Source organism: Xylona heveae (genome assembly GCF_001619985.1).
Source record: "Xylona heveae TC161 unplaced genomic scaffold L228scaffold_3, whole genome shotgun sequence".
Classification (NCBI taxonomy): Eukaryota; Fungi; Ascomycota; class Xylonomycetes; order Xylonales; family Xylonaceae; genus Xylona; species Xylona heveae.
In genome coordinates this window covers 1,939,899-1,949,772 of record NW_017264195.1, presented here as the reverse complement: position 1 = coordinate 1,949,772, position 9,874 = coordinate 1,939,899, and the positions used below count along the sequence as shown (strand labels likewise).

Here is a 9,874-nt window from a genome sequence, read left to right as displayed (position 1 = left end):
AGTAGTAGTAGTAGTAGTAGTAGTAGTAGTAGTAGTAGTAGTAGTAGTAGTAGTAGTAGTAGTAGTAGTAGTAGTAGTAGTAGTAGTAGTAGTAGATGTATCACAACTTAGCATAAAGTGGCAGATATAACAAGACAATAGACAAGTATGACATACAAGGCCTACAGCATCACCCACAGTACACATCATACGAGCCCTACAGCACAACACTCAATACACATAACGAGACAGATCAAACGAATCAAAATACAATACTGTTATTCCCATTTTTGAAACCCATAAGGTTTATATGAAATACAACTCAAGTTTCAACTGTCCTTGTCCTACTGTCCTACTGCCCTGTTGAAAATAAGAAAAAAAAAGAAAAAGACAAGAAGAAGAAAATGCAGCATATAGCACAGCGGGCAAATAGACACATGTGCCCATGACGTAAAAGAGGTTGTAACGTTGTCGAATGTCGAATGTTATTCGTCGAAGATGACAAGGTAGAAATAAAACGAAAATGACAACACATGAATAGGGGGGGGGGGGGGAACACCGAAACGAAATGATACGAAATGAAAAAGAAAACGAAAAAATAAATGAAAAAATGAACTGAAAGGAAAGAAAATAAACAAAAGGAAAAAAGGGATACAGAGGTAAATGAGATATAAAGACAAACACCCCGGAACAGCAATTCTGCAAACCAAGATGATATGAAAATATGAAAAAAGGAAAAAGAAACAAAGGCAATCACAAATGCACATGTTGATGGCGATGATAGCGATGATAGAGATGATAAGAAAAAATAAAGTAGAGAAAAAAAAAAAAGGATGGAAACAAAAGAAAGAAAAGACACTGCAAATGTAATGCCAATGTGTGCTGGTAATGCTCAAAGAGTAAACAGTAAACAGGTCCTTGCGAATAGACGACCAGAAAAAATTCAGAATGATGATACAGGTGACAGTTATGATAGGAAACAAAAAGAAAAGGGCAAAGGAAATTGAGACCAGCAAAACCGAAATACCTCATAGAAAAAAGGATAAAAAGCATGAAAATGGAGAATAACATCTTTTATGCTCCGTGGACCAGTCCAACTGCACAACGCATATACACCGCTTTTCTATCCCCTTCCTTTTGACGTCCTCAATGCCATGTCATGGTACAACGTTAACCCTAAGATACAATCCCCCAAATCACCACGTCTCTTCTTTTACCCCTTTTCCCAAGGTGATTTGAATGGCCTGGCTTAATCATCGGCCAAGTTTGCTTATCCAGGATAGGTACTGGGCTTGGAAGCCAACGAGGCCATCTTTTCTCGCTCAATCTTTTCCTGCTCCATGCGCGCTCGATCTGCCTTGGTGACGCGGGGCTTGCGAACTGTTCCTCCACCTCGTCCGGTGCCACTACCGCGTCCTCCACCGCGGGTCGTGCCGCCACGGCCGCGACCACGGCCACGTCGGACAGTGCCATCGGCCCTATTGAGAAAAAAAAAAAAATATTAGCACATGATGGAGCAAAAGCGAAACGATGCCATGAATACAAAACTCAAAGACATACCTCTCAATGGCAGGCTTCTCGCCCTCGGGAATGAGAGGGCCGCTATAGACGAAGAATCCGTCTTTACTGGCGGCGCGCTGCGCGTCCCAGAGCATCTCCGAGTCGTCAATGAATGGATCATCCTTGTTGTAGTCTTCCACCTTGGGCTTGCGCTTCTTGGGCTTCTCATTGGCTGTGCTGTCGCCGTCCATGCCGCCCATCTCGACATTGCTCTCGGGCTCCGAAAGATCGAGCGACATGTCGTCGGGAGATCCGGCGCCCGCGGCTCCATTGAGTCCCTTTTCGAGTGCCGCTCCTGCCGCAGCAACCCGGGCAAGCCGCTCCTTTTGCGCAGCGAGACGCGGGTGCAGCGCATTAAAGCCATATCGTTCCTCTGCCATCCGTGCAAAGTTGACATACTTGTTGGTCTCGCCCTTGAGGGGAATCTCCAAAATCACCGTCGGCGCGTGCGTGTCGGTGCCGTCCGTTGGCAATGGCGTGGGTCCGCCAAAGAGTGAGCTCGAGAGGAGCCCATTGCCCTGTGCCCGTGGAGCATTCTCCTTTTGCCGGGCAGGTTTGGGTGAAGGTGCACTGGACGCGGGGCCAGCACTGGCGGTGGCCTTTTTATTGCTATTATTCGCATTCAGCGATCGTTTAGGCTCCGGCGGGCATGGCTTCTCGTCTTCGGGCGACTCAGGTTTCGGAGGCGCTGCTCGATCATTGACCGGTGTTGACGTGGACTTGGGCGGGGACAAGGTTACGTGAATCGTCGAGGGAGAGGCGGACCCCGGGGTGGAGACGCCATTACTGCCATTTGTCGTGGTAGCCAACTTGGAGGCATTCGCGGCGAGCGAATGAGAAGCAGCCGACGGCGCAACGGTCGGAGGATCAATGAGACTGGCAATGGACGGCGAAGCGCTCGCACGATTGGCGGTACGTGGCGTCAAGGAAGAGGCAGACGGACCGGTAAACGGATTGCGCGCCGGAGCAGCAGCGATCTCGGCGAGCTCAATGGTGGCAGAGCGAATGGGATCATAATTTTGGCCGCTGGAGCGAGGGGAGGGTTGGGCCGAGGATGAGGATGACAGGGCTGAAATGGAGACGGGGTGGGAGATGGACGGGGGTTGCGAGGAGCGCCGAATAGCGTCAGGATGATTACCTGATTCGGAAACAGGAGAGTGCGCGGCCGAGGACAGCGTCATAGACGACGACTGTTGCGGTTGCTGCTGTTGATTAAGGTGGTGGTGGTAGTGCTGTTGTTGTTGCTGCTGCTGCTGCTGTTGCAAGCGTGGTGACCCCACTAGATCGGTGATCTTGGGCTGATGGGGGTCATGCTGCATGGCCCTGTTGTTGGATTCGCTTAACGCGTCCGACGACGACGTCTTTTGTCTCTTGCGAGCCGTCGTGGGATTGGCGCTGGCACTGGTCGGTGCGGCGCGAGGTTTCCGGGGTTTCGAGATTCTGGGTTCAAAGGTCGTGGTGCTGTCGTTGTTATTTTTATTGTGAGTTAGGGTGGGGGAAGTATTGGAAGAGAGGGAATGGAGGTCATGATTATTTTGGTGAATCGTGTCGCTTGTCGAAACGGTGGAGGACGGCTGCTCTTGCTGCTGCTGCTGCTGCTGCTGCTGCTGCTGTTGTTGCTGGTCTCTCCTCCGGTAAGCCCTCTTGGGGGCGGCCGAATTGGTGGTCGACGACGACGTTGCTTTGGATGATTTGTTGTTTGCCGAGGGTTGGCTGGTGGCTGAAGAAGTATGTTTGGCGGTGGTCCGGCCAGCCGTGTGCTGTTCGGCAGTGGTGGATGACGAATCGTTGTGATTGATATGATGGTGATGATTATTACTGGGATTCAAGGATGCAGCGACCGACCGAGGAGGATAATTATTTTCGGGGTCCAGGGGAGGAGGAGTAGACAAGGGCGACGAGTCTGCTCCTCCATCGTCCATTTGCCGAGACGACATTATTGCTATAGCGCTCACCAACTTCGCACCCCAAGAACAAGTGAAAAGATGATAATCGTGGGGATAAATCCGTCAAGCGAGAGAAATGGGGGAGATTAGACCTCCAAAGGTGAATATTGAAAACAATTCTGATAGTGAATGATGATGATGATGATGGAGTAAGTATCCCTGACTATGGTGGATAATGGGTACAATCAGGCTTCCACGTTGGCACAGAATGTGGCGATGGCTTCAACGTGGGAAATTTGGGGGGGGGGGCGGAGATCTTGTGACAATGGTAGGGGGTGAGAATAGCTTCAAAGTAGACAATTGTTGTTGGCGAGAGAGTACACCAAAGTTTGATGGTTCGCTAAATCATCCGACGGACAGCGAAAGACAGATCTAGGAATGGAGATGATGAAGGAGAGAGAGAGAATGAAGAAGAAGAGGATGAAGAGGATGAAGAAGAAGAAAAGAAAAGAAAGAGGAGAGAGGGAAGAAGGAAGAGGAGAATTAAGATGCGAGAGACAAGAAAAAGGCTACTAAGAGAAGGCAAGGGAAGAAGGATATAAAAGACGAGAGAAGAAGGGGAAGGGGGGGTGGGGGAAGAGGAACATCCGTGGAAAGGAAAGAAGACGGGGCAGAATGGGAATGGGGGGGGGGAACAGCGATTCATTAGGAAAAAGATGAGAATGGGGGCAGCTACACGAGAACGGGGGATGGGATGGGATGGGAAAGACAAGAGACTACGGCAAACACATTGGCTACACGATTGAGAACGGGGGGAGCTTCAAGTTTCATTAAGAATATTTCAGAGTTTGGGGCGGGAAATAAGCGGATGTCTCTGTCTCCATGTGCTTGTGTGTGTGTGTGTTGAATGTATGGGAGGGAGGGAGTGACATGGTCAAATAACCAGACGAGAAGAGAGAGAGAGAGAGAGCGAGAGAGTAAGAGGGAAGAGGCAAGAGGAAAAGAGAGACAAGCAGGACCGAATAGCTCGGGTCAACAACATTGCTTGTGTGGTCGAATGGCAGAGAAGTTGAGTTAACCCGCTCTGCTCACAAAAAGCATTGGCACGCGGCACTTTTTCCGGAAGTCACTGCAGAGATTCTTGTATCCTGCAGTAGGTGAGAGCACGGACAAGAGGGATGTTGTTGGCCCGACACAGAGGAACAACAGACAAAGATAGACATGGAGATGTTGTTCAGCATGTTTCAGATCATGATCTTTATCGATCCATATGTATGTCAACACCCGAGAAAGGATGCAATATAGTTGATGATAATGCTCTCGACGAGATGAAACTCCGACATTCAGGTACAAACAATGCCACTAGAAGCTACGCGATTAGACGTGGGCCGATATTAATGTTACTCCTGTGCGGCATCTTCATTCAAACTTGCAGCACAGAGGTCTCGCCCATTCTGCCAGTCTGGGGCAACCCTAACCCTTTTGGGTATCCCAGCAGCAATGACGCAAACAACTTCTCTCTCACATATCCACTTTCTTGTATTTCTTTTAATTACACATTTTAACTGTTGGGTCATCATAATACCCAAAAAACCCGTATATTTATTTGATCTTTGGTCGTCGTTTCATCTGATTCCATCTAGACTGCTTCGCGCTAGTCCCACAACTGGCTAGCGGCGGCGTAGGCGGTGGCGTTAGTGGGGTACAGGGATCAATCCAATGTGGCCCAATCACGCTAAACTCAAACCCGTCATGCAGATTATGTCAGCGAACAACGCATCCTCCATGCGAACCCGTGTTTTCAGCCAATGCATTCCATACTCTTTTGCTTTTAATTATTTCTAACTGTAGTATTGATTGAGGAATAGTAGATTATCATTGGAGTGAGTTAATAAACAGATTTTTATTTTTTATTTTTTATTTTTTATTTTTTATTTTTTATTTAAATTAGAGACAGATTATACTATTTATGTATGGATATTATCAAGATATAACCAATCCTTTATAATTGTTAGTTATACTCTACTAGCAGTAAACACATTAAGGTCTTGTAATGCTCCCTAGTTTTAATTCAATCATTTAATTATTCAATGATCTATTCATATTTCAATTTTAACATTATTACAATGAAAAGAGCATTGATATAAAAAACTACCATAATCTACTTAGATTGCCCCACTACACCACCCTACACCACGCGCCTAAACATCCCGACTTAACCGCCCGTGCCTTACCGAGCTCACGTTGTCAGTTCACCAGCACCAAGCGGTAGCTTCAAATAAGGACATGCACTTTAGTTGAAACTACTACCTTATATATCCTCTCTATACACCTAACATCTTCGCTGACCCTTTCATCATACACTTTATCTCTCTGATCATTCTCATCTCCCACATAACCCTACTAGCACTTCTACTACTGTCCCTCATCACATGTTTCTCTCCGCCTATCCCACAGGAAGACTACCATAAGCCACCTTATAGACTATCCTATCCCACATCTCCAAGTCCGCACAACATCTCCAGCACAACACCTATTGCAGAAAAAGTGGAAAGAGGAAAATAAAATATACAATAAGCATGGCCACATCCATAATAACGCCGTCCCTGCTCTCCTCGATACGCACACATCCCCGCCTGCCCCCCAACACGTGGTATTACATTGCCGGCGTGACGCTCTCGACGATCAACCGGCCCGACGAAATTCCCAAAGTGCTTCGATACGCGCTGGAAAAGGACGCGAATCTTGATGTGAACTTGAGTAACTCTCAACATGCGCCACACCAGGGGTCATCCAAGGCGTCAGAAGCAGAGCAGCAAACGACGCAAATCCAGGCTCTACAGATTGCGCGCAGGATGCGAGAAGCATTGATTAAATCTGCGCCGATATGCGGACTGCCAAAGGTACCTTTGATTCACTTTACCATTTCGTTGCTTCGTTGCCTCTTTTTCTACATTTGCTTCATTTTTTTGGTATTTTGTTTTACCTGTTTATGCGCGTTACGCCAACCCACTTTTCAATTCATTCAACTTTTTTATGCTACATGTCCACCTCCCTTTCTTATTTTGTTCTACGTATTATGCCTCATGTCAATTGTCAAATTTCACTCTCCCCCAGACTTACAAAAAAGAAAATAAAAAAACAAATATATCATTTGACCCCCAAACAACCCCTCCCGGTACAAACCGTACACAAATCTAACTCCCCACAGGCAATCAACGCTCTCCTCTCCCTCAAAAGCGCCACCCCGCCCTCCCTGCTCGACGACCCCATGGGCTACTCCCCGACCATGCGGCCCGTCGAGCTATACGACATGCCGAGCTCGCAGATCCTGCACCGCGGCCAGGGTTTCTTCGACCGAGTCTACGGCAAGATTTCCAAGCGGGTCATGGGCCAGATGGACCGCTCGGGGACCGAGGATCTCGGCGTCACGGCGCGGCTCATGTACGGGTACATTCTCAGCAACACGAACGTGCTGAGCGCCGAAGAGAGCAGTTATGTGCTTATTGCGGGGCTGATTCCGCAGGATGTACGTATTTCCTTTCCTTTCCTTCTCCTGATCCCCTTCTTGGATATCGGTGGCTGCCTTTTTTTCTCTACCATTTTTATCTCTGCATTTCTGCACTGTATCCTTCTCGCGCCGGACAACCCCAAACGCCATCAGGACTTACCCAAATTCCCGAGAGTGTTTTTAGACCGGAGAGACAAAAACAGCCCGGGCAGAAGATATAAACTAGATAAACAAGAAAGATAGCTGACAGGGAAAAAAAAAAGGTAAACCCGCAACTCAAAGGCCATCTAAAAGGCGCAGTGAACAACGGCGCGACGGTCGAGAGTGTGTGCGCGGTGCGCGACATTGTGATACAGATATGCGAAGCGTCGGGCATGAAGACGATAGGGGAGAACGCCGTGGGGGGATGGGGCTGGAGGGGCGAGGTCGCGAATTTATGATCTAGCGTTCTGCGTGGTTTAATTCTTCTGCATAGCGGCCTCCCCCCGCCCCTCCTTTTTTGTTTTTTTTAAACACTGAAATACATATGTATATGTTGTTGCGGCAGGAGTACATATGAGTTGGAATCAATGAGATATAAGAATAAGATATAAAAGTAATGAAATATAGAATGTTCAGTGAATATCATTTGGCATTGTCGTTGTCATCGTTGTAGCATCAACGTGGCTAGTAAAGAGTAGATATCAGAGACTATCTGAAGAACATAAGTAATAGCGCTATGAATTAATACGAGGAAGAGGAGAGAGAGAGAGAGAGAGAGAGAGAGAGAGGGACAGGATTACAACAGCCCACGACAGGTACCTTGAAAATGAGAATGATGAGAATAAATGCAAGCAAAAGGAAAGAGAGAGGAGACAAGAAGACGAAATGGTAGAATTGAATATAAAATAAAATTCAAAGCTCGGCAGCGACAGTCTTTTTACTTGATGCGGCATCTTGCGTGACTGCGTCTTTGTGATCCGCAGAAGACGGCGGCGAAGACGACGAGGAAGAAGACGGAGTCTTGCCCAGCCAAGAATCAGCAAGAAGACGCGCGACATTCATGCCTGCGAGCGCACTAGTCTCCATTGTGCTGATGAAGCTCTCGATTCCACTCGTGTAATACAGACTATTGCCCAGCAAGGGCTCATCAAACGTAACCCGCGGATAGAGATATGGGTAGGAATGCCATGCCTTACGATATATCCAGGTGACGTCGCCACTCGGTTGCGCTGCTGTCACTGCTGGCTTTGCCGTCGATCCTTCTTGCACCTCATCTTCAGAAACGTCTTGAGAAACTGGCGGGTCAGGTAAGACAGGAGGCTCAGAAAGACCGAGGATATGTCCCAGGAACGTAGCGTTGACAGGATGCGGCGAAAAGATTTTATACAAATACTCTTTTCGCGGAGGATCTACGGCATGGTTCCTCACGCTGCGGAGCGTGCTGATGCTGAAGAACCCTGCGGGACCAACGCCTGCCGCGCGCTCCTCGGGCTTGGTCTCCTTGGGAAGCGTCGTGAGGATGATTTCCGGCACGGAAGAAGAGCCGGCTGGGAGATTAAAAGCCTCAGCAGAAAGCCTGTGCGGTGAAGAAAGGAGTGTCACATGTAGCGTCACATAAGGGATCTTGTCGGGGCGTTTCTCAATCAGAGGGGCATCTAGGTTGATATTGGAGAATTGAAGCGGCGTAGCAAGGATGACGGTGTCGAATGTCTCATTGATCGTATCCTCGGGCTCAGTAGCAAAGTCCTTGGAGAGAGAGGAGGGAGATGAAGCAGAGGAGATAACATAAGTCCCATCGTGCTGATAAATGACATCTGTCACTTTCGTGTCGAGCTTCACCTGTGCGTGAGCGGCTTTAATCATCCCGTCAAAAATCCGCCAATTCCCGCCCTGAACAGCCATGGCACCATCGGTTGCCATGCAGACCATGGTTTCCAGACCATGGATGAAAGGCAAGTTCTGCGCATAATTGACTCGAGTGCTGGCCTGGATGATCTCGGTCGAAAAGGGTGGAAGAATGTTCTTGGATTCGAGAAATTGGGCACCCGTCTCCGACGTTACAGCGGTCAAGCCCAGGTCATAAGAGACTTGCGATAGGGACTGCCATGGGAAATAGGGCTCGTCGTACATCTTAAGAAACTTGCCCACGATTTCTTGCATGAGGTTCTGCGTCCGAATTGGAGCCCAGCCATATTTCCAGAGAAGCTTGGCGATATTCCACCACGAATAGCCATTGTCGTCTTGAGAGAACACAATTCGCTCGCCGTCCCAGACACCAAGTTGGGATGATGACTCCTTTGGGCGATGCAGGTCTGCTGAACTGACGGTAAGACCAAGCTCCTCTGCTGCTGTCACCAGGATCTTGTTGACCTTGACAAAGATGGAAGCTCCAAGCTCCACCGGCTCAGATAGATCGTCAAAGACATTCACAGTTGTTGAACGGCCACCGACATGTGACGACCGCTCAAATACGGTAATGTTTGCTTTTATACCGGCAACCTGGGCGTATTTGTCCAGGTGGTAAGCTGCAGAAGCTCCGCCAGCTCCAGCGCCTAGAACAATAGCGTTAATATCAGAACAGCACCCAAGGTCTTTCGAATCATAAGATATTTCAAATGAATCAATTTCATATATTCAACAGTGAACACGTACCGATGATAGCTACTCTCTTAACGGCCTGATCAGACAAGACCGTCTGTGGTTCATCATTGTCTTGGTAAGCGTGCCCGAATGAAGCCTGCAACAGGCCCAGAACAAGCAAGGACTTGCCAAGAAACATGTCACAGGAATGATTTAGAGTATACTCAAACAGTCCTGGTTGAACCTTTCTTCGCAGAGTCTAGTAATGGTTCATCATTACTGCAATGTTTGTGTGGTCTGACTGCCTCAGGGCATGAGCTCCTGTGTAGCTGCTGACGCCAGACTCCTGAAATGGGTTAAGACAGAAAACGGTACA

The 9,874-nt window shown here is 48.2% G+C and overlaps 3 protein-coding genes across 3 annotated transcripts; 1 reads left to right on the top strand and 2 right to left on the bottom strand.

Moving 5' to 3' along the window:
* Positions 1-1,249: 1,249 nt before the first annotated feature.
* On the bottom strand, positions 1,250-3,476 carry L228DRAFT_237468 (HPC2-domain-containing protein; the record flags this gene model as incomplete). The annotated part of the gene is made up of 2 exons (XM_018330934.1): positions 1,250-1,457; positions 1,540-3,476. The coding sequence occupies 2 exons, from the start codon at positions 3,474-3,476 to the stop codon at positions 1,250-1,252; spliced, it is 2,145 nt and encodes a 714-aa protein (XP_018190101.1).
* Positions 3,477-5,686: 2,210 nt separating this feature from the next.
* Positions 5,687-7,489, top strand: L228DRAFT_245507 (hypothetical protein). Its single transcript, XM_018332175.1, has 3 exons — positions 5,687-6,328; positions 6,637-6,954; positions 7,200-7,489. Exons 1-3 carry the CDS (start codon positions 6,005-6,007, stop codon positions 7,374-7,376), a joined length of 819 nt encoding a protein of 272 aa, XP_018190100.1. The 5' UTR covers positions 5,687-6,004; the 3' UTR covers positions 7,377-7,489.
* Positions 7,490-7,830: 341 nt separating this feature from the next.
* L228DRAFT_266872 (Prenylcysteine oxidase) lies at positions 7,831-9,697 on the bottom strand (the record flags this gene model as incomplete). Its single annotated transcript, XM_018334918.1, has 2 exons — positions 7,831-9,470; positions 9,571-9,697. The coding sequence occupies 2 exons, from the start codon at positions 9,695-9,697 to the stop codon at positions 7,831-7,833; spliced, it is 1,767 nt and encodes a 588-aa protein (XP_018190099.1).
* Positions 9,698-9,874: the final 177 nt, after the last annotated feature.

Bases quoted from the DNA above. Each gene is read 5' to 3' on its own strand.
- L228DRAFT_245507 (XM_018332175.1), top strand. From the start codon at position 6,005: ATGGCCACATCCATAATAACGCCGTCCCTGCTCTCCTCGATACGCACA. The intron at 6,329-6,636 runs GTACCTTTGATT...AACTCCCCACAG, and splicing joins CGATATGCGGACTGCCAAAG to GCAATCAACGCTCTCCTCTC. The intron at 6,955-7,199 runs GTACGTATTTCC...GAAAAAAAAAAG, and splicing joins CGGGGCTGATTCCGCAGGAT to GTAAACCCGCAACTCAAAGG.